The sequence below is a fragment of the Zeus faber genome (genome assembly GCF_960531495.2).
Source record: "Zeus faber genome assembly, chromosome: 17".
Lineage (NCBI taxonomy): Eukaryota > Metazoa > Chordata > Actinopteri > Zeiformes > Zeidae > Zeus > Zeus faber.
Genome location: NC_137204.1, coordinates 31,120,351 through 31,142,383, shown reverse-complemented (window position 1 = coordinate 31,142,383; position 22,033 = coordinate 31,120,351). Strand labels below are relative to the sequence as shown.

At 43.6% G+C, this 22,033-nt stretch overlaps 1 protein-coding gene and 1 pseudogene across 2 annotated transcripts in view; both read right to left on the bottom strand.

Annotated features, from left to right (window-relative positions):
* Nucleotides 1-872: 872 nt before the first annotated feature.
* LOC307243105 (NLR family CARD domain-containing protein 3-like) lies at nucleotides 873-4,928 on the bottom strand (annotated as a pseudogene). Its single transcript has 5 exons — nucleotides 4,919-4,928; nucleotides 4,488-4,613; nucleotides 1,574-3,384; nucleotides 1,280-1,449; nucleotides 873-1,065 (listed from the first exon to the last, which is right to left on the bottom strand). The product of its transcript is annotated as an NLR family CARD domain-containing protein 3-like (transcript).
* Nucleotides 4,929-9,469: 4,541 nt separating this feature from the next.
* wdr36 (WD repeat domain 36) overlaps nucleotides 9,470-22,033 on the bottom strand; it is a 31,468-nt gene continuing 18,904 nt past the window's right edge. Inside the window, exons 15-23 of the mRNA XM_080018492.1 lie at nucleotides 21,910-22,018; nucleotides 20,537-20,616; nucleotides 17,037-17,144; nucleotides 11,036-11,133; nucleotides 10,807-10,952; nucleotides 10,550-10,675; nucleotides 10,357-10,420; nucleotides 10,025-10,212; nucleotides 9,470-9,666 (exon numbers count right to left, since the gene is read on the bottom strand). Of these exons, the coding sequence (XP_079874618.1) occupies nucleotides 9,517-9,666; nucleotides 10,025-10,212; nucleotides 10,357-10,420; nucleotides 10,550-10,675; nucleotides 10,807-10,952; nucleotides 11,036-11,133; nucleotides 17,037-17,144; nucleotides 20,537-20,616; nucleotides 21,910-22,018 (1,069 nt within the window). The 3' untranslated portion in view covers nucleotides 9,470-9,516. The remainder of the gene's footprint in view (nucleotides 9,667-10,024; nucleotides 10,213-10,356; nucleotides 10,421-10,549; nucleotides 10,676-10,806; nucleotides 10,953-11,035; nucleotides 11,134-17,036; nucleotides 17,145-20,536; nucleotides 20,617-21,909; nucleotides 22,019-22,033) is intronic.

Sequence of the window (22,033 nt, the reverse complement as noted above, 5' to 3'; positions counted from 1 at the left end):
GTGCTGTATGGGAATAAATGGACCACTTTGGATTTCCACATCAAGATTGTCTACATGCGTTTGTTTTGTTTAGCATAGGGCAATCAAGTGAGCATAGCATTTTTTAACATTGAGCGCGTCAGCCAGGTCTTCCCCGGTCTCAGGCCCCTGAGTAGTTCAGTGTTAGACCGAACTCCTTTAACAAGGACATTAAGACAGGGCAGCAGGACGGGACAGCAGGACAGTAAGACGGGACAGCAGGACAATAAGACAGGACCGCAAGACAGCAGGACAGGATGGCAAGACAGCAGGACAGCAAGACAGGACAGGACAGCAGGACAGGACAGCAGGACAGTAAGACAGGACAGTAGTATATAAAGTGAATCACAACCTGTTCATCAAAACTTTTATTTCATTTAAAATCTAAATAATAAAGTAGCTGCACTCCAGTGAGGTGCTGCAGTGCTGTTTGCTTATGCAAAGCTCTGTCACATCTCTGTTTGCTTCATATGTTGTGGACTGATCAACAGGCAGATTGTCCATGTATCAGCAGCGTGATGAAGACACGATGTCCACCATCATCTTCATTCTCAGTAGGATGTGAATGGATGGACGTCCCATACTGCTGTGTGGATATAGGAATGAATCAAACTTAACAGACACTTACACTTCCTCAGCCCTGCTTTCAGCCTCCACCCTCCACCGTGCTCCACCCTGGAAAGAAGACGGCGAGATCAGGGAAACATGGACATTAAGAAGCTCCGTATCCATCGTTTCCCATGATGCATCGTCATATGTGCTGTCTAACGACAAAGCACGTTCCCCAGCATCCCAGTACGATTGACCACATGGTTGTAGAGCGTCCTCCTTGTAGAAGAGCTTGTCAGGGAGTGTCAGCTGGTCTCTCCATACCTGAGAGTGTCCAGTCTCCAGCGTGGCTCCTCCAGGCCAGCAGAGAGCAGCCTAACTCCTGCCTCTCCTGGGTGGTTGTAGCTCAGGTCCAGCTCTCTCAGATGGGACGGGTTGGAGCTCAGAGCTGAGGCCAGAGAAGCCACGCCCTCCTGTGTGAGCAGACAGCCTGACAAGCTGCAAATACAACATGAAGCACCAGGTGTCAACATCAGGAAGACGGTTACTATGGCAACAGACAGATACATAACACATTGAGATGGAATATTGATTTGAAATGATTTTACTAGTATACACATGCAGGGAGGAGTTGTAATGCATGAGTATTTGATGTCCATTCATGATCCAGTTTGTTCCAGGGTTAGGGTTTAGGGGGTTGAGTAACACTGACCTGAGAGTGTCCAGTGCACAGTGTGGACTCCCCAGTGCAGCAGAGAGCAGCTTCACTCCTGAATCCTGCAGATCATTGTTGCTCAGGTCCAGCTCCCTCAGACTGGAGGAGTTGGAGCTGAGAACTGAGGCCAGAGCTTCACATCATCTGACAGATTACAGCCTCTCAGCCTGCACATCAACATGCACACAGATAAATACATAGTTTGATATTAGATATACACAGATATTAACTGAGAATATCTCCTCAGATGTCAAACAGTGTACAGTTCATATACGTATGTTATCTGTGCACCTACAAAGATGTTTGAGGCTTTGACCACGGGCAGCAGCCTCAGAAGAGCCTCCTCTGAAGCAGAGTATTTCTTCAGGTCAAACACTTCCAGCTCCTCTTCTGATGACAGTAAGATGAAGACCAGAGCTGACCACTGAGCAGGGGAGAGGTTCACTGTGGAGAGACGTCCTGAGCTCAGGTGATGTTGGATCTCCTCCACTAGAGAACGGTCATTCAGCTCATTCAGACAGTGGAACAGGTTGATGCTTCTTTCCGGAGAGAGATTCTCTCAGAACATCTCCTTGATGTAAAACACTGTTTTCTGATTGGTCACTGAGGTACTTCTTGTCTGTTCCAGCAGACCTCGTAGGAGCAGCTGATTGGTCTCCAGTGAAAAGCCCAATAGGAAGCGAAGGAAGTCCAGGTGTACACTCTGCAAGGCCTTGTCCACAGCACTCTGGTAGAGGGATTGTTAGCCAGGTTTCTTTTGAAAAAGCTGAGAGAATTTTGATGTTGGTTGTGGTTCTGACAGCAGATTGACACCAGTGCTGGTCAATGTCATAAAGACATAAACAGCAGCCAGAAACTCCTGGATGCTCAGATGGACAAAGCAGAAGACCTTGTCCTGGTAAAGCCCACACTCCTCTTTAAAGATCTGGGTGAAGACTCCTGAGTACACTGAGGCTGCTCTGACATCAATGCCACACTCTGCCAGGTCTGCTTCATAGAAGATCAGGTTTCCTTTCTCCAGCTGCTCAAAGGCCAGTTTTCCCAGGGACAGAATGATCTTCTTGCTCTCTGTATTCCAGCGTGGATCTGTCTCAGATCCTCCACGATACTTGACGTTCCCCTGTATGGACTGAACCAGCAGGAAGTGGATGTACATCTCAGTCAGGGTCTTGGGCATCTCTCCTCTCTGGGCTGTTGTCAGGACGTGATCCAGAACTGTAGCAGTGATCCAACAGAAGACTGGGATGTGACACATGATGTGGAGGCTACGTGATGCCTTGATGTTTGAGATGATGGTGTCGGCCTGCTCGTCCTCTCTGAACCTCTTCCTGAAGTATTCCTCTTTCTGTGGGTCGCTGAAGCCCCTCACCTCTGTCACCATGTCCACACACTCAGGAGGGATCTGATTGGCCGCTGCGGGTCATGTGGTTATCCAGAGGCGAGCGGAGGGAAGCAGGTTGCCCCGGATGAGGTTTGTCAGCAGAACGTCCACTGAGGTGGACGCTGTGACATCAGTCCAAATCTCATTGTTCTGGAAGTCTAGAGGAAGTCGACGCTCATCCAGACCGTCCAAGATGAACACAACTTGTTCCAACTTGTTGTGAAGTTGTCGTAGCTGCAGATTCCTGATTCTTTGGTTTCAAGAAAGAAGTGATGAACAAGTTCCACCAAACTGAACTGTTTCCCTTTCAGTAAGTTCAGCTCTCTGAAAGTGAATGGGAAGGTGAAGTGTATGTCCTGGTTGGCGTTGTCTTCAGCCCAGTCCAGAGTGAACTTGTGTGTCAACACTGTTTTACCAATGCCGGCCACGCCCGTTGTCATCAGTGTTCTGATTGGTTGGTCTTGTCCAGGTAAGGATTTAAAGATGTCTTGACATTTGATGACTGTTTCTTCTGTCACTGTTTTCCTGGAAGCTGCTTCAATCAGTCTGACCTCATGTTCCTGGTTGACCTCCTCAGCCCCTCCCTCTGTGATGTAGAGCTCTGTGTACATCTGCTTCAGAAGTGTTGGTTGTCCTGCTTTAGCGATTCCCTCAAACAAACACTGGAACTTCTCCTTCAGATGAGATTTCAGGTTACGTTGGCTCACGGCAGCAACATTTACTGAATGAACAAACAACAGAGGACATCAATGAGTAGATGTTAAGGTCAGTGAGAGTAATGTCACTAAGCTCCCATCTCCATGTTTCTATTCATCTCATCACTGCTGGTTGAACAATCAGACTGACAGTGTGTGCAGTCCAATGTGGAACTGTTGTTTAGGAAAGCTCCTAGAACGTCTCCTGGACTGCATCCTACCTCCTAGATTGTCTCCCAGCTACTTGACTGCCTCCAATGACCTACACCGTCTCATGGACTCTCCCTGAGCTCCAGGACCAGGAGTCGGCAAATAGCGGCCCCCGACTTGAATGAAACAACCTTCGTTAATTGTAATTATTAATTCAAGCTAAAATGGACAATAATTCTCCCGACGGGACCTGGGAGCGTAGCCTTTAAATGGGCTGATCTGAGACCTCAGAGTTAAAACCTACGACGGAGAAAAAATAAATATGCCAAAATATATAACTGGTTGAAAAACAATAAAACAGAAAAGGTATTTTCTCTGCATTTGGCCTCTGGTCCATACCAAAACGGCTTCCAGGATCTGGACTTTAAGTGGAAAAGCAGCTTTTCAAGTATTGGTGTGGACGAGTAAGAGCTTCATGAAAGCGCTGACGTCAACACTTGCTTGTGTGGTTGTGTTCATCTCCCCATCTCCACGGGGGCGATCAGCGTCCGTCCAGCTTTAGGAACGGGGTCCGTACAGTGTTGTGTCTGAATATGATCAAGAAGCTCAACACGCTGCCTGCTGCCCATGTTCTTCTGTGGTGTTTAACATAGTACACCCTACTGGCCTGGCGTGCTCATGTGGGCCGTTTAAACCCTTGTGTTCTTGTGGTGACGGAGACATTTTGTTCTTGTGTTTGTTTGTTTGGTTTAGAAATATCCATCTACCTGCCTACGGAGCTTAAGGCCAGCTAACTCTGTGATGTCTGCCAGCCAATCAACACCAAAGAAAGGAACTGGCCAGGAGCCTAAATGAACTGCCGACCCCTGTGCGTGCGTACGCACACACACACACACACACACACACACACACACGATGAATTGTGGCTTGTTCTACGTGGGATGTCGTCAATGACTTTATGGCCAACATCCACTACAACTTGTCAGGTCATTGTTTGAAGCCGCCGGCAGGAGACTGGCTTTGGCGTTTCCTTTGTCGCTGCCCCGCCCATCCAGAGAACTCTCCTGGCTAGTGTGTTTGGCCCAGGACACGTATGTTTTTGTATCTGGAGGAACAGAGAAAGAGCGGAGCCTGGAGAGCGACAGAAGTCCAGTGCCAAAGCAAGCTGATGTGTGTTGAGTTGCAAAAGGCTATTAGAAGATGGAGGAGGAGGAATCGCTTGTGGAAAGAAACAGCACTGGATCCATGGTCTGGAAGTGCTTTGGAAATCCCAAGGAAGACGTTGAACGAACAAGGGTTATCTGCAAGAAATGCAGCAAAACCATTGGCACAAAATGTAGCAGTGCCACACATTTGTGTCCCCATTTGAAATCCGAACAACTTCACAACAAAGAATGCCTGAAACTCCACCTGTCCACATCTCCACCCGCACCAAATTAAATGCCAAAGCATCCTGCCCAGAAGCAAATTGACCAGGGCTTCTTAATTTTCCATCTGAAAGAAAAACTCCAAAATGGTTCTGTGCACTGGCCTGGTTTTGAATAAAATACTGTTTTGTTCAATAAACCTTGGTTGTGATTTTCCCCTTTTTTTTTTTTAAATGGTTCAAATAGAAACCAGGAATGAATAGAAACAAGAATGTTTTAATGCAGACATAGGTTGTAAGACGACTAGAATCTTCATACTGGTGTGATTGTACGCATCAAAGGGTTAAACTGAGCATTTATGAAGTGCTTTAGCAAGTTAAAATATCGCGTACCGCGATATAGCCTAAAAATATTGTGATATTATTCATAGGCCATATTGCCCAGCCCTAGTTTGAAGGTTTCCATGGGATTGAAAAACGTTTGAGGACTTTGAAAGAGTGACCCACCACACGAGTACCGTTCCCAAATACACATCCAGCCCTTCCCATGACATGGCGCTATCCTTGGCTGTTGGCACCTTTTCTTTTCCTCTGCATTTCGCTGTGGTTCACTGGCCGCTCAGAAACTCACGTCCTGATCAACAGTGCGGCCGCGGCACTGACGGCCGTTCAGGAAATCTCCCGTTCCTCCGACGGCCGGTCCGACGCTGGTTCTGACTGATTAATTTCCTCCGGACTTGCTCCCTCTGCTCAGTAGAGAATGATAACTACCATCTCCTCGGTTTCCATCACCTGTTTCAAACTCCTACCTACAGATGGAGTGAGACAGGTGTGATCTATACCTGATCTAATTAGAGATGGAGGGAGACAGGTGTGTTGTTCCTTCTTCTTCTCCTTGTTTTACGGTGCTTGTGTTCCAGCTTATTGCTGCATCAGCGCCTCCTTCTGCTCAGGGTGTGAATCACACACTTCTTTTTCTTTGTGCTGCTCCCGTTAGTGGTGGCCACAGCGGATCATCTGCCTCTCACTTTTCCACCAAACTGTCCAACCTGAGCTGTCCCTCTAATGTCCTCATTCTTAATCCTGTCCATCCTTGTCCCTCCCAATAAAAACCTCCACATCCTCAACTCTGCCACCTCCACTTCATCCACCTGCCTTTTAGTCAGTGCCACCGCCTCTAAACCGTTCAACATGGCTGCTCTCACTACCGTCCTCTACACCTTCCCCTTAACTCTGGCTGGAACCCTTCTGTCACAGATCACTCCGGACACTCTTCTCCACCCACTCCACCCTGCCTGTACTCTCTTCTTCACCCCTCTCCTGCACTCTCGGCTGCTTTGATGATGGTCGACCCCAAATACTTGAACTCCTCCGCCTTCTCCACCTCCACTTCTTGCATTCTCAGCTTTTCTCCACCCTCTCTCCCATTCAGGCCCTTGTATTGTGTCTTACTCCTGCTGACTTTCATTGCTCTTCTCTCTAATGCTGCCTCCACTTCTCCAGGCTGTCCTCCACCTGCTCCCTACTCTCGCTACAGATCACAATGTCATCTGCGAACATCATAGTCCACAGAGACTCCTGCCTGATCTCATCTGTTAACCTGTCCATCACCACTGCAACAAGAAAGGGCTCAGAGCTGATCCTTGATGCAGTCCCACCTCCACTTTGGTGCCTTGGTCACGCCTACTGCACACCTTACTACTGTCTCCTGTACCACTCTTACGTACTTCTCTACCACCTACCTCATCTACCTCACGCAATACCACACTTCCTCTCTAGGCACCCTATCATACGCTTTCTCTAAATCCACAAAGACGCAGTGCAACTCCCTCCGGCCTTCCCAGTGTTCAGTGTTCAGTGTTCTTAAAGCAAACATGTCATCTGTAGTACTCTTTCCTGGAATGAAACCATACTGCTGCTGGCTGATCCCCTCCGCTCCTCTTAACCTGGCCTCCACCACCCTTTCCCAGAGCTTCATGCTGTGGCTGATCAACTTTATTCCCCTGTAGTTACTACAGCTCTGTACGTCTCCCTTATTCTTGAAGATGGTACCAGTAAACTTCTTCTCCACTCCTCCGGCATCCTCTCCCTTTCCAGGATGGTGTTAAACATCTGCCTTCATCTCTCCCTTTCTTCATTCATCAGCTCCTCAAAGGACTCCCTCCACCTTCTCAACACTCCTCCTTTTTCAACTTCCACCATATTATCTTTGTCTCTTCTTTCACACTCTTCCTCTTCTTGGCCTCCAGAGTCATCCTACAGACCACCATCCAATGCTGCCTAGCAACACACTCCCCTACCACCACTTTGCAGTCACTAATCTCTGTCAGATTGCACCTCCTGCTTAAGATGTAGTCTACCTGTGTGCACCTTCCTCCACTCTTGTATGTCACCCTGTGTTCCTCCCTCTTCTTGAAATACGTATTCACAACAGCCGATTCCATCCTTTTGGTGAAATCCACCATCTGTCCTTCCACCTTCCTCTCCTTGACACCATACCTTCCCGTCACCTTCTTGTCACCTATGTCTCTGGTCCCTTGGCCAACATGCCCATTGAGATCTGCTCCAACGACCATTCTCTCCCCCTTGGGGACGCTCTCCACCACTACATCCAACTTACTAAAGAATTATTCTTTCTCTTCCATCTCACACCCAACTTGGGGAGCGTATGCACTGATCACATTCATTATCACCCCATCAATGTCCAGCTTCATGCTCATCACTCTGTCCCACACTCTGGTCACCTCCAAAACACTCGACATATTCTTCCTTCAACACCATCCCTACCCCGTTTCTCCTGCCATCCACTCCATGGTAGAACAGTTTGTACCTGGCTGTGATACTCCTGGTCTTACTCCCCTTCCACCTGATCTCTTGTACACATAGTACATCTACCTTCCTTCTCTCCAGCATGTCAGCCAGCTCTCTCTCTTTTACCCTTCACAGTGCCAACGTTCAAAGTTCCTTCTCTCCACTCTACTCTGCTTCCCTTCTTCCTCTCCTGCTGTCTCCAGACACGCATTCCCCCTCTTCTTCTTCTTCTTCTTCTTCTTGGGCCCAGTAGCACAGTTTCCGCTGGCACCCTGTTGGCTAACGGCACCGGTGGTGGTGGTTGTTAACCCGGGCCTCCATTGATCTGGTATGGAAATCTGATTTGTTGTCATCATGTTTGATTTGCATGGTTTTTACGCTGGATGTCCTTCCTGACGCAACCCTCTCTATTCATCCGGGCTTGGGACCGGCACTGATGATACACTGGCTTGTGCAGATTGGCTAGATTCTTTATTCTCCTTTAATTTAATTTAATTTAATTTTATGATCCGCTGTGGCAACCCCTAACGGGAGCAACCAAAAGGAGAAGGAGAAGAAGATATTTAATTCAATTAATTTAATTTAATTTAATATAATTTAATTGTATTTAATTGAATCGAATTTTATTTAGTTAAATAGTTGTAACTTTCATGAAATCGTCCCACGTTGACTTGTTCTTTCTTGTACCTGTGCTGTCAACATGCTGCACACATGTTTTTTCTGCTCCATCTCAAAGTTCATTTTCAGAGCTGATCTCACTGTCACCCCCTGGAGGCTGTTGACACTCCTGCAGCAGCAGCTGCAGCAGCAACACACCAAGTCACCTGGGGAGAGGCCGCTGCAGCCCCCCCTGGAGGCCGCTCACACACCACACACAACCTCACCTGGAAGCAAGATGGCCGACGCCTAGGCATCTTGGGATGTTTCACCGTGACGCGCTTTTACTTTGAGGGACAAGAATGCTTTGCTCCGAGACCGTCTCCTAGCTCCTAGATTGTGTCCTCGCTCCTATACTGTGTCCTGACTTCTAGACTGTCTCCTAGTTCCTAGATTGTGTCCTGGCTCCTAGGCTGTCTTATATTTCCTAGACTCCTGTCTCCCAGTTCAGAGACCATCTCCTAGTTCGTAGACTGTCTCGTAGTTTCTAGATTGTGTCCTAGCTCCTAGACCGTCTCCTGACTCCTACACTGTCTCCTGGCTCCTAGATGGTGTCCTAGCTCCTATACTGTGTCCTGACTTCTAGACTGTCTCCTGGCTCCTAGACTGTCTCCTCGCTCCAAGACTGTGTCCTCACTCCGAGATTGTGTCCTAGCTCCTAGACTGTCTTGTGGCTCCTAGACTGTCTGCTAGCTCCTAGACCCTCTACAAGTTTCGAGCCCATCTCCTAGTCCCTAGACTGTCTCCTGGCTCCTACACTGTCTTCTGACTCCTAGACTGTCTCCTAGCTCCTCGACTCCTGTCACCCTGTTAATAGGCTGTCTCCTGGCTCCTAGACTGTCTCCTCGCTCCAAGACTGTGTCCTCACTCCGAGATTGTGTCCTAGCTCCTAGACTGTCTTGTGGCTCCTAGACTGTCTCCTAGCTCCTAGACCCTCTACAAGTTTCGAGCCCATCTCCTAGTCCCTAGACTGTCTCCTGGCTCCTACACTGTCTTCTGACTCCTAGACTGCCTCCTAGCTACTATATGGTGTCCTCGCTCCTAGAATGTCTCCTAGTTTCTAGACCGTCTCCTAGCTCCTAGCCTCCTGTCTCCTCATTTCATGTGAAAATAAATCTCAGACTAAATAAATTTGTAACTTTTATTTAGTAGTTTGCAGAAAAAAGAAAAGGCGTCAGAGCAAGGCGCTCTTAGCGTACGCTAGCACACACAGCGATTGGTTGAAAGAGTCCTGAAGCCACGCCCACTCCGCCTCCAGACGACCTAGCAGCTCCTGCAGCGCTGCCATGGCAACGGGGTCACGTGACACAGCTCGGAGGTGGAGCTAGAGACACAAAGAGCTCACTTAGTGAATAGCTTTCAATAGAAGCAGAATTAGCATTAGCATGCTAACCGTTTGGAACAGCACAAGGTAAAGCCCACCTAGCATTAGCATGCTAACCTTCAGGAACGGCTCCAGGTTAAAGCCCACCTAGCATTAGCATGCTAACTGTTTGGAACAGCACCAGGTAAAGCCCACCTAGCATTAGCATGCTAACCTTCAGGAATGGCACCAGGTAAAGCCCACCTAGCATTAGCATGCTTACCTTCAGGAACGGCTCCAGGTAAAGCCCACCTAGCATTAGCATGCTAACCTTCAGGAACGGCACCGGGTTAAGCCCACCTAGCATTAGCATGCTAACCTTCAGGAAAAGCGCCAGGTAGGCCTGTGCCAGATCGAAGTCCCGCCTCCCAGACAACATGACGTCGATCATCCTGATGAAGGCCAATGAGAGCTCGGGGGCGGAGCCCCAGTCTGGCAAAAGGAGGCGGAGCTCCACGTCCACACGGGAGGGGGGGAGGAGCTTCAGGACTGAGAGCGCATCATGATCTAGAGAATAATAATTATAAATATGAATATTCATAAACATTTCACTGCATATATGTATGAAAGCATGTATATGTATGTGACAAATAAAAAATCTAGAAACGACAGATGACTATTAATATCGTATCCAATAATAATCCTAGTTACAGCGGTTGGTTTCCAAGGCGACGCAGAACTCAGACTTCTGCTCCAGAGCTGAGACCAGTTTGGACTGAAAATTAATATTTCATATTTTAAGAAACAATAATAATATCAATAAGAACATGGAGTGTCATAATAATAATAATAATAATAACAGTAATAATAATAGAAATAATAATGTAAATAATAACAATAATACCTGGACGACTTGGCTCCGCTCCTCTGTTTCCAGAGTGAATGTGGGCGTCAAACCAGGAAGTGTGGGCAGGAAGAAGGGGGCGGAGCCTGGCTCCCTGAGGGGGGGCTGGGGGGGCTTGTTGCGCCGCTACATGTTGACAACATGAATAAAAACACATCGTTGGGTACAATGTTCATCACAGCATGTATGACTATAAACATTCTCACAGGATATTTGAAATCATCATTTCAACAACTCTATCAATATTCACATCACACCTTGATGGTGTCCAGGTGGAGCAGGTTCCTCCAGCGAGGCACAGGTAGTGCTGTCAGTGTCAGGAGGCGGGGCTCCAGCTGCTCTGGCCACTCGTATTTCTGTATCTGATCCTTGGCTCCGCCCCCGCCTTCATGTGGGTCCTCAGCTGTAAATCCATGCGATTCATAATCATCATTAAATATCTGGTAAAGTTGTCGTTGGGTTTCCTGGATTCCTATTGGGCGCTACCTGGAGAGGGGGCGGAGCCAGGCAGCGACAATGTCTCTGCTTGGAAGTCGGCAGGAAGTGGGCGGAGCAAAACAGGTCCGCAGAGACTCCTATTAGACCTGGAGACAGGTTGGCACTAGCGTTAGCGTCACTGCAGCTAGCGGCTGGGTGCCTTGCTCAAGGGTCCTGTATACGTCAGTGTATGGAAATACACCTGGCACCCAATTTACTTTGATCAAGTTATAAAAACATATAAACGTGTGTGTGTGTGTGTATATATATATATATATATATATATATATATATATACACACACACACACACACACACACACACACACACACACACACACACACCTTATATGTATATACATATATGTCGATACATATGTATGTATATACATTTATATGTAGATAAATATGTGACCCACCACAGCAAAAGCTCCATCTCACTCATTCCTAAAATGGCCAGCAGCACCAAATAAGTTGAAAAAACCTTTCTTGAAGGAAAATGATTTCAGATTCGTGTTCCTTTGTGTTTTATAATCTCTCAACGTATTTACAAAACCCAATTTGATCTATAAATAGTAGAAAAGTGTTAAACGTGTAGTTAAATATTCCCGTTGGATGACATGGGGAAACGCAGTTGACTTACCGAGACGCTGAACGGCACTGAACGACGACGAGCGATGGTTTCCTTTAAAGGTGAAGATCATTCCTCCATGTTCCATGTGATGTCAAGTCACAAGGTGAAACGTTGGGATGGAGTTCAACCTTTAAATGGTACTACTTTAAATGGTACTACTTTTACACACACGGAGACACTGTTGTGAAGAGGATGTGTACCAACGTGTACCATCAAGTAAGGATTACTGACGTCACTTCTGTAAATAAGACGAGGATCCAGTTTCACTTGTCTGTGAAAACTTTCATTTCCCTTGTTGTTATGGATGAGGTGAAGCGGGTGGAGGAAACTCTGAGTCATATCCCGGAACTTAATCTGACCAGTGCCATAGATCCAAGTCAGTGTGAGCAGCGCGTACTGGACTTCATGTTCCACCATGATAGTAGTAATAATAATAATGAAAATAATAATAATAAGGGATAATAATAATAATGATAATAATAATAATCATGATAATAATAATAATAACAATAATAATAATAATGATCATGATAATAATAATAACAATAATAATAATAATGATCATGATAATAATAATAATAATAATAATAGTAATAATAATAGTAATAACTTAAATGTGTAAAGCACCTTTCAAAGAACCCAAGGTCGCTTCACAGGAGGGGGGGGGGGCAGATTAAGGGAGAGAGGAACAAAAGCAAAAACAGAAGAATATCTAAACTAACTAACTAAGGCGGAAAGGCCACGGTGAAAAGGTGGCTCTTGAGGGTTGTTTTGAAAATGTCCAGGGTGGGGGCGTCACGGATTACGGGAGAGAGACAGTTCCAGAGAGTGAGGGCTGCCACGCTGAAACCTCTGTCCCCCAAAGTTGGTAGTCTGGTGCGGGGGACGGACAGCAGACCCATGTTTGAGGACCGCAGGTTCCGGGATATAGTGTGCTGGTGGAGGAGTGTACTGGTGAAGGAGTGTGCTGGTGGAGGAGGTGGGACAGGGATTGGGGGGCGAGTGCGTGAAGGGATTTATATGTGAGGAGGAGGAGTTTGTAGGAGATGCGGAACTTGAGCGGGAGCCGGTGGAGGTGGATGAGGGTGGGGGTGATGTGCTGCCAGGGCTTGGTGTGGGTGAGAATCCTGGCAGCTGAGTTCTGCACATTCTGGAGCCTGTCCAGGGCTTTGCCGGAAACCCCGGACAGGACTGCGTTACAGTAGTCCGGCCGGGAGGTGATGAAAACGTGGATGAGGATTTCAGCCACGGAGTCTGAGAGTGAGGGATGGAGACGGGAGATGTTTTTGAAGTGATAGAAGGCGGACTGGACTTGGCGATGGATCTGATGTGTGACTGAAAGGAGAGGGTGGAGTCCAGGATAACACCCAGGTTGCGGACCTCGGGAGATGTTTTGATGGAACAGCCGTCGACGAGGAGGAGAAGATCTCTAACCTTCCAGAGCAGCGTCTTTGGGGCCACAACCATGAGCTCTGACTTTTTTCTGTTGAGTTGGAGTAGGTTTGTTGTCATCCAGGTTTTTATGACCATGAAGGCAGTTGACCAGAGACTGTGGGGGGAGCAGAGTGGATGGTGAAGAGTGTTGGAGCGAGCACAGAGCCTTGAGGGACTCCATGGTTGACTGGAGCATGGGGGGAGGAGGAGCCGTTGATCTTGACAAACTGAGTCTGTTTGATAGATATGAGTGAAACCATGACAGAGCTGTTCCAGTGATGCCAAGGAGGTGGGATAGGCGTTTTGGGAGGATTGTGTGGGAAACCGTGTTGAAAACAGCGGAAAGGTCCAGGAGGATGAGGATACTGATGTTACCGGAGTCTGCCGCGAGGAGGAGGTCGTTGGTGATCTTGATTAGGACGGTCTCTGTGCTGTGGTGTGCTCTGTAGGCTGACTGCAGGGGTTCGTAGAGCTCATGGTTGGACAGATGTTGATGGAGCTGGGCGGCCACTGCTCTTTCCAGGACCTGACTGAGGAACGGAAGGTTGGAGATCGGCCGATAGTTGTTCAGATCCTCAGGGTCCAGACCAGGCTTCTTTAGGATGGGAGTGATGGAGGCCATTTTGAGACTGGGGGGGAACTGTACCAGATACTAGGGAGGAGTTGATTTTGCCTGTGATGGAGGGGTAGAGGGTAGGAAGGCAGGCTTTCACCAACGTCGTTGACATAGGGTCCAGGGAGCAGGTGGAGGCTTGGGCTTTGGTCACCAACGTCGAGACTAGTGAAGCATCAACGAGGGAGAAGGAAGAGAGAGAGCGTTGGGGGCGGAGGGGGACAGCTGAGGCACACCGCCCAGTGTCTGGGATACGTTGGGAGGAGAGGGGGCAGGAACTAGGAGTTGTTGGTGAATGGTGTCCACTTTAGCCTGGAAAAAGTCCAGGAACTTGGTGCAGAGGTCAGGGGCATCGGCAGTGTGGGAGGCAGCGAGGGGGAGGAGCAGACGGTTTATGGTGGTGAATAGTGTTCTGGGGTGGTTTTGCTGAGAGCCCATAAGGGTGGAGTAGTAATTGATCTTGGTCCTGGAGAGTTCCTCCTTGTAGGACAGAACATGGTCTTCAAAGGCCAGACGGTGGACGGTGAGGCCAGTTCGCTTGTAGAGCCGCTTCAACCGGCGACTGGTGGCCTTCATGATGCGGAGGTCGGTTGTGAACCAAGGGGCGGGACGGGTATAGCATAGAGTCCGGGATTTAAGGGGGGCCAGAGAGTCCAGGCTACTGGATAGAGCAGCGTTATAGTGGGCGACTAGGCCATCTGGCAAGGTGTCAGCGGGAGCCAGGGCCATGAGGGTCGCAAGCAGTTCAGATAGAGTTGGTGCACCCACTGACCTAATATTCCTGAAGGTGATGGAATGACCAGGGGGCTGCATGGGCAGGGGGACAGGGACGGTGAAGGGGACCGCGTGATGGTCTGATACTGCCAGGTCCAGGCACTGCAGATGGGAGGGGGCGGGGTACCGGTAGAGCAGACTAGGTCCAAAGTGTGACCTTTAACGTGGGTGGGGCCTTGGACATGCTGCATGATGTTGAAACAGTCCAACAGAGACAGGAATTCAGCAGCAAAGCTGCAATTGGAGGAGTCCATGTGGATATTGAAGTCTTCCAGCAGGAGGGTAGATGGAGACTTGAAGCAGACAGAGGACAAGCTCAGACATGAAGGTGGTGGAGGCCTTGGGGGGCGGTATATGAGGATAATCTGGAGTTGAGGAGACCCAGATAGTGAGAATCAAATACATTAAAAAGATGTTAGATTCGGTGTGGGGATTTCCTTGACCCGGATGTCAGCTCGGTGGATGACAGCCTGCCCACTGTAACGGCCTATGGAGCGGGGTTTCTGAAGATGCACAGATCCTGGGGGAGTGGCTTGGTTGAGTGTTGTCCTGCCGAATTTGCCATGTCTCAGTTAGACATAGAAAATCAAGTTGTCTGTCAGTGACAATGTCATGGATAAGTAGTGCTTTATTTTTTAAGGAGCGGGTGTTGAGCAGCATGAAGGGAGCAGTTGAGGAGTCAGGCAGGATGGGAGGAGTGACACCGTCAGCACAGAGCAAGGGCTTCAGACAGCTGGTGCGCACGTGATGTTTGTTGTGATTACGTCGACGTGCAAAGCGGAAGCGCGCAACAGGAATAGCGCAAGCGCCAGTGGAATCCGACCCGAATAAACTTGGGATACTCAAGGGATTCTCTGCGCATATAACAGGGGCGCTGTAAGAGTCCGAGTGATTTAATAACGTCCAGACAGAAGGGCGCAGCTGAACATAAAAATGTCCGAAGATCGAGAGAGGATTATTTGAGCACCATCTCCACAGCGGCAGATAGCCAGCAAGCTACGAGCCGAGAAGGAGAAGCCGAACCTGGGACGGCCGCAGCCTGCGGCGTAATGACAGGAGCAGGAGAGAAGTGACGGACAGTCCAGGTAGCGTGACAAAAAATCAATCCAGTGGAGGATAATCCAAGTATCCAGGGCGGAGGAATCCGAGCTGAAGACCCAGGAGATGAAGGAATCCTGCTAGCTAGCTCATATTATTGATGGACTCGACATTTTGTTGTGTTGTCCGTACTTTTAAACTCCAAAATAATTCCACTTTTATAAAACATGTATATTCTTACTGTTAAATAAAAGCTTAAAAAAAAAAAATAGTTTTGTGTTGTTGACGCTGTTCAACGCTGGCCCATTCAGCAGCATGTTAAGTAGCCATGAGGCTTTGTTGGTCCTCCCAGCCCAGTTGCATTGCGGGAGCTGAATGAAGCTGGTGTGGGTCAAACTTTGAAGGTGATTATCTCAGAAACACAGTTTGCCAAACCCTTGTCATTAACAAGTCACAGCTTTAAGACATTTGTGACACCTTGTTTGGAAGCTCTGCTTCTCCCCTTTCAAATGATGCGTGAAAAAAAGTCAAAAGCCGCAAAATCACCCTAAAGTCTGTGGTGGGTCACAAACTGTATGTACACATAGATATATACACACGTATATACACACATGTATATACACACACATACATGTATATACACACACGTATATACACACACATGTATATACACTGTGAGGGAAAAATGATTACGATCAACTATTTTGAATGGCCTCTACCTCCAAAAGGGGGTTTTAAAACATTTGTGTCTGTCCCCCCAGGAACCCCCCAGAGTTATGTAAAGAGAAATGTTTTGCTCCTACAATGTCATGTCATGTGCCTGTTTACCTTCTATAGAGATGAGGGACACTCCTGGGGAACTGCATTGTCATGCAACCCCCATTCTGCCAGGTCAAGGTTGCAAGTACCTGTTATTTACATTCTAGGAAGGGGGGGCACCCAGGAAGACTGTTAAGGGGGGAGGCAGACTCGTCGGAGACCACTGACCCAACCACACCCTGTTTCTCCTGTATAAAGCCTCCTGTCTTTCTCTGTGATATTAGATTGATCCGAGCGCTGCTTTGTAGCAGTACTGAATCTCTCTCTTTATTCTGCAGAATAAATGTCTTGAATATTCTCGGTTGTTGTTTTCTTGTAGCGGGCAGAGTAACCTCACTGATCTCTGCAGAAGAATTTCCTTCACAACACACACATGTATATACACACACACACGTATACACAAACATACACATACACACACACACACACACACGTATATATACATACATACATATATACATATATACACACATGTATATACACACACACACGTATACACAAACATACACATACACACACACACACACACACACACACGTATATATACATACATACATATATACATATATACACACATGTATATACACACATGTATATACACACATGTATATACACATATATATATATATATATATATATATATATATATATATATAAATAAAATGCTATGGTCCACTGCTGCCGTGATTGGCTGCTCACCACAGGACCACGCCCAGTGTGTCCACGTGTGCCGTGGCCAGGAAGTCTCCGGTGGTCGCCATGGAAATGCTGACAGGGGCTGCCTCCACCAGGAAGCAGTCCACCAGGCTGCAAAACATCCCATAAAATGATACATACATGAGTGTCTTTACACCTGTTCATCATAAGAGTCATCACAGTGGGTAGTGATGTCATCATCCCCCAAAGTCACTTCATTATGTGACAGAAATGACTCAACATGATGAATGAGGTCATCACAGAAACTAGACAAACACATGGGCCACGCCCACTTCTATAGACACATAAGCCTATAGATACATATAGATAAACCTATAGATACATATAGATAAACCTATAGATACATATAGATATAAACCTATAGATACATATAGATAAACCTATAGATACATATAGATAAACCTATAGATACATATAAATAAACCTATAGATACATATAGATATAAACCTATAGATACATATAGATATAAACCTATAGATATAAACCTATCGATACATAGAGATATAAACATATAGAGACATATAGATATAAACCGATAGATACTGTACATATAGATATAAACCTATAGATACATATAGATATAAACCTATAGATACATAGAGATGTCAACCTATAGATACATAGAGATATAAACCTATAGATACATAGACATAAACCTATAGATACATATAAACCTATGGATATAAACCTATCGATACATAGAGATATAAACCTATCGATACATATAGATATAAACCTATAGATACATAGATATAAACCTATAGATACATAGATATAAACCTATAGATACATATAAACATATAGATACATATAAACCTATAGATACATAGAGATATAAACATATAGATACATATAGATATAAACCGATAGATACTGTACATATAGATATAAAGCTATAGATACATATAGATATAAACCTAGAGATACATATAGATTTAAACCTATAGATACATATAGATTTAAACCTATAGATACATATAGATAAACCTATAGATACATATAGATATAAACCTATAGATATAAACCTATCGATACATAGAGATATAAACATATAGAGACATATAGATATAAACCGATAGATACTGTACATATAGATATAAACCTATAGATACATATAGATATAAACCTATAGATACATATAGATATAAACCTAGAGATACATATAGATTTAAACCTATAGATACATATAGATATAAACCTATAGATACATAGAGTTATCAACCTATAGATACATAGAGATATAAACCTATAGATACATATAGACATAAACCTATAGATACATATAAACCTATGGATATAAACCTATCGATACATATATATATATAAACCTATCGATACATAGAGATATAAACCTATAGATACATATAGATATAAACCTATAGATACATAGATATAAACCTATAGATACATAGATATAAACCTATAGATACATATAAACATATAGATACATATAAACCTATAGATACATAGAGATATAAACATATAGATACATATAGATATAAACCGATATACTGTACATATAGATATAAACCTATAGATACATATAGATATAAACCTAGAGATACATATAGATTTAAACCTAGAGATACATATAGATTTAAACCTATAGATACATATAGATATAAACCTATAGATACATAGAGATATAAACCTATAGATACATAGATATCAACCTATAGATACATAGATATCAACCTATAGATACATAGAGATATAAACCTATAGATACATAGAGATATAAACCTATAGATACATATAGATATAAACCTATAGATATAAACCTATAGATACATAGAGATATAAACATATAGATATAAACACAGATACATATAGACATAAACCTATAGATACATATAAACCTATGGATATAAACCTATCGATACATATATATATATAAACCTATCGATACATAGAGATATAAACCTATAGATACATATAGATATAAACCTATAGATACATAGATATAAACCTATAGATACATAGATATAAACCTATAGATACATAGATATAAACCTATAGATACATATAAACATATAGATACATATAAACCTATAGATACATATAAACCTATAGATACATATAAACATATAGATACATATAAACCTATAGATACTGTACATAGAGATATAAACCTATAAATACATAGAGATATAAACATATAGATATAAACCTATAGATACATATAGATTTAAACCTAGAGATACATATAGATTTAAATCTATAGATACATATATATAGACCTATAGATACATAGAGATATAAACCTATAGATACATAGAGATATAAACATATAGATACATATAGATATAAACATATAGATACAAAGAGATATAAACATATAGATATAAACCTAGATATAAACCTATAGATACATATATAAACCTATAGATATAAACATATAGATACATATAGATATAAACCTATAGATACATGTAGATATAAACCTATAGATACATATAGATATAAACCTATAGATACATATAGATATAAACCTATAGATATAAACCTATAGATACACAGAGATATAAACATATAGATATAAACCTATAGATACATATAGATTTAAACCTAGAGATACACATAGATTTAAATCTATAGATACATAGAGATATAAACCTATAGATAAATATATATAGACCTATAGATACATAGAGATATAAACCTATAGATACATAGAGATATAAACCTATAGATACATATAGATATAAACCTATAGATACATATAGATATAAACCTATAGATACATATAGATATAAACCTATAGATACATATAGATATAAACCTATAGATACATATAGATATAAACCTATAGATATAAACCTATAGATACATAGAGATATAAACATATAGATACATATATATATAAACATATAGATATAAACCTATAGATACATATAGATATAAACATATAGATACATATAGACATAAACCTATAGATACATATAAACCTATGGATATAAACCTATAGATACATAGAGATATAAACCTATAGATACATATAGATATAAACACAGAGACATATAGATATAAACCTATAGATATAAACCTATAGATACATAGAGATATAAACCTATAGATACATAGAGATATAAACATATATATATATATATACATATAGATATAAACCTATAGATACATATAGATATAAACCTATAGATACATATAAACCTCTAGATACATAGAGATATAAACCTATAGATACATAGAGATATAAACCTAAAGATACATAGAGATATAAACCTATAGATACATAGAGATATAAACCTAAAGATACATAGAGATATAAACCTATAGATACATAGAGATATAAACCTATAGATACATAGAGATATAAACCTAAAGATACATAGAGATATAAACCTATAGATACATAGAGATATAAACCTAAAGATACATAGAGATATAAACCTATAGATACATAGAGATATAAACCTATAGATACATAGAGATATAAACCTATAGATACATATAAATAACCCACCAAGCAGATGGAAGGTCCCAGGTTCGGATGGAACAGTCCATGGAACAGGAAATGAGCCAACGACCATCGGGGCTGAAGGTCTGGACAGGAAGCAGGAAGTTACATTTCTAAATAAGATCCTATCCTCCGCACTGCTTCCACTCCAGAAACAGGAAGTTGCATTTCTAAATAAAAGTCCTAACCTCGGCGCTGCTTCCACTCCAGAAACAGGAAGTTGCATTTCTAAATAAAAGTCCTAACCTCGGCGCTGCTTCCACTCTAGAAACAGGAAGTTACATTTCTGAATAAAAGTCCTATCCTCCACGCTGATGCCACTCCAGAAACAGGAAGTTGCATTTCTAAATAAAAGTCCTAACCTCGGCGCTGCTTCCACTCCAGAAACAGGAAGTTGCATTTCTAAATAAAAGTCCTAACCTCGGCGCTGCTTCCACTCTAGAAACAGGAAGTTACATTTCTGAATAAAAGTCCTATCCTCCACGCTGATGCCACTCCAGAAACAGGAAGTTGCATTTCTAAATAAAAGTCCTAACCTCGGCGCTGCTTCCACTCTAGAAACAGGAAGTTACATTTCTGAATAAAAGTCCTATCCTCAACGCTGATGCCACTCTAGAAACAGGAAGTTACATTTCTGAATAAAAGTCCTATCCTCCACGCTGATGCCACTCTAGAAACAGGAAGTTACATTTCTGAATAAAAGTCCTATCCTCCACGCTGCGTCCACTCTAGAAACAGGAAGTTACATTTGTAAATATAAGTCCTATCCTCCACGCTGCTTCCACTCTTGTGTCGGGTCCTTCACGAAAGGCTCAAAACACTTTTTATGAGGTTGTTTGTTTACGTTGCTGTTCAATTCCCAGTCACACTGGAACCATGCCACACCCCTTCTCCCACGTGTTCCCGTGGCAATGGGGAAGGTGTCAAACGCCTATTTTTAGCGGGTTTAAAAAACCCGGGTTTTTTAACTGAAAACGGTACTAGATTGATTTGTAGAAATAAATGATTGGGGTTTTTTTTAACTATCATGTCAACATGTTAATGAATAACAGAACTGCGGGTTTCAAAATAAAAGACTCGTCACAATTACGTTTCAAAATAAAAGTCTGAGAATTAAAGACGACAATCAAGACACATAATATATGATGCAATACTTACATTATGTAACATTAATTAATTCAACAAAACAAATATAAATATATTTAACTTTTTAGTAAAATTCACAATCAGCCTAAAAGACTAAAATCATTGTTTCAAAGAAAAAAACCAAGGGCAACATTTCTAGCACTATTTGAATTTAAAGATAATACTTCACCATGTTGATGAAAAATGACTTTAAATATAATAATTAAGAGTAATTAATTTCATAGTAAACTGACCATATCAGTGATTTGCGCCCGGTGTCCTTGGAATGTCCGGACAACGCGACTCGTCTCAGTATCCACGACGACCAGCGACAGGTCGTCCAGCGCTAGTGCCAGCATCCCACTAGCACACACAGAA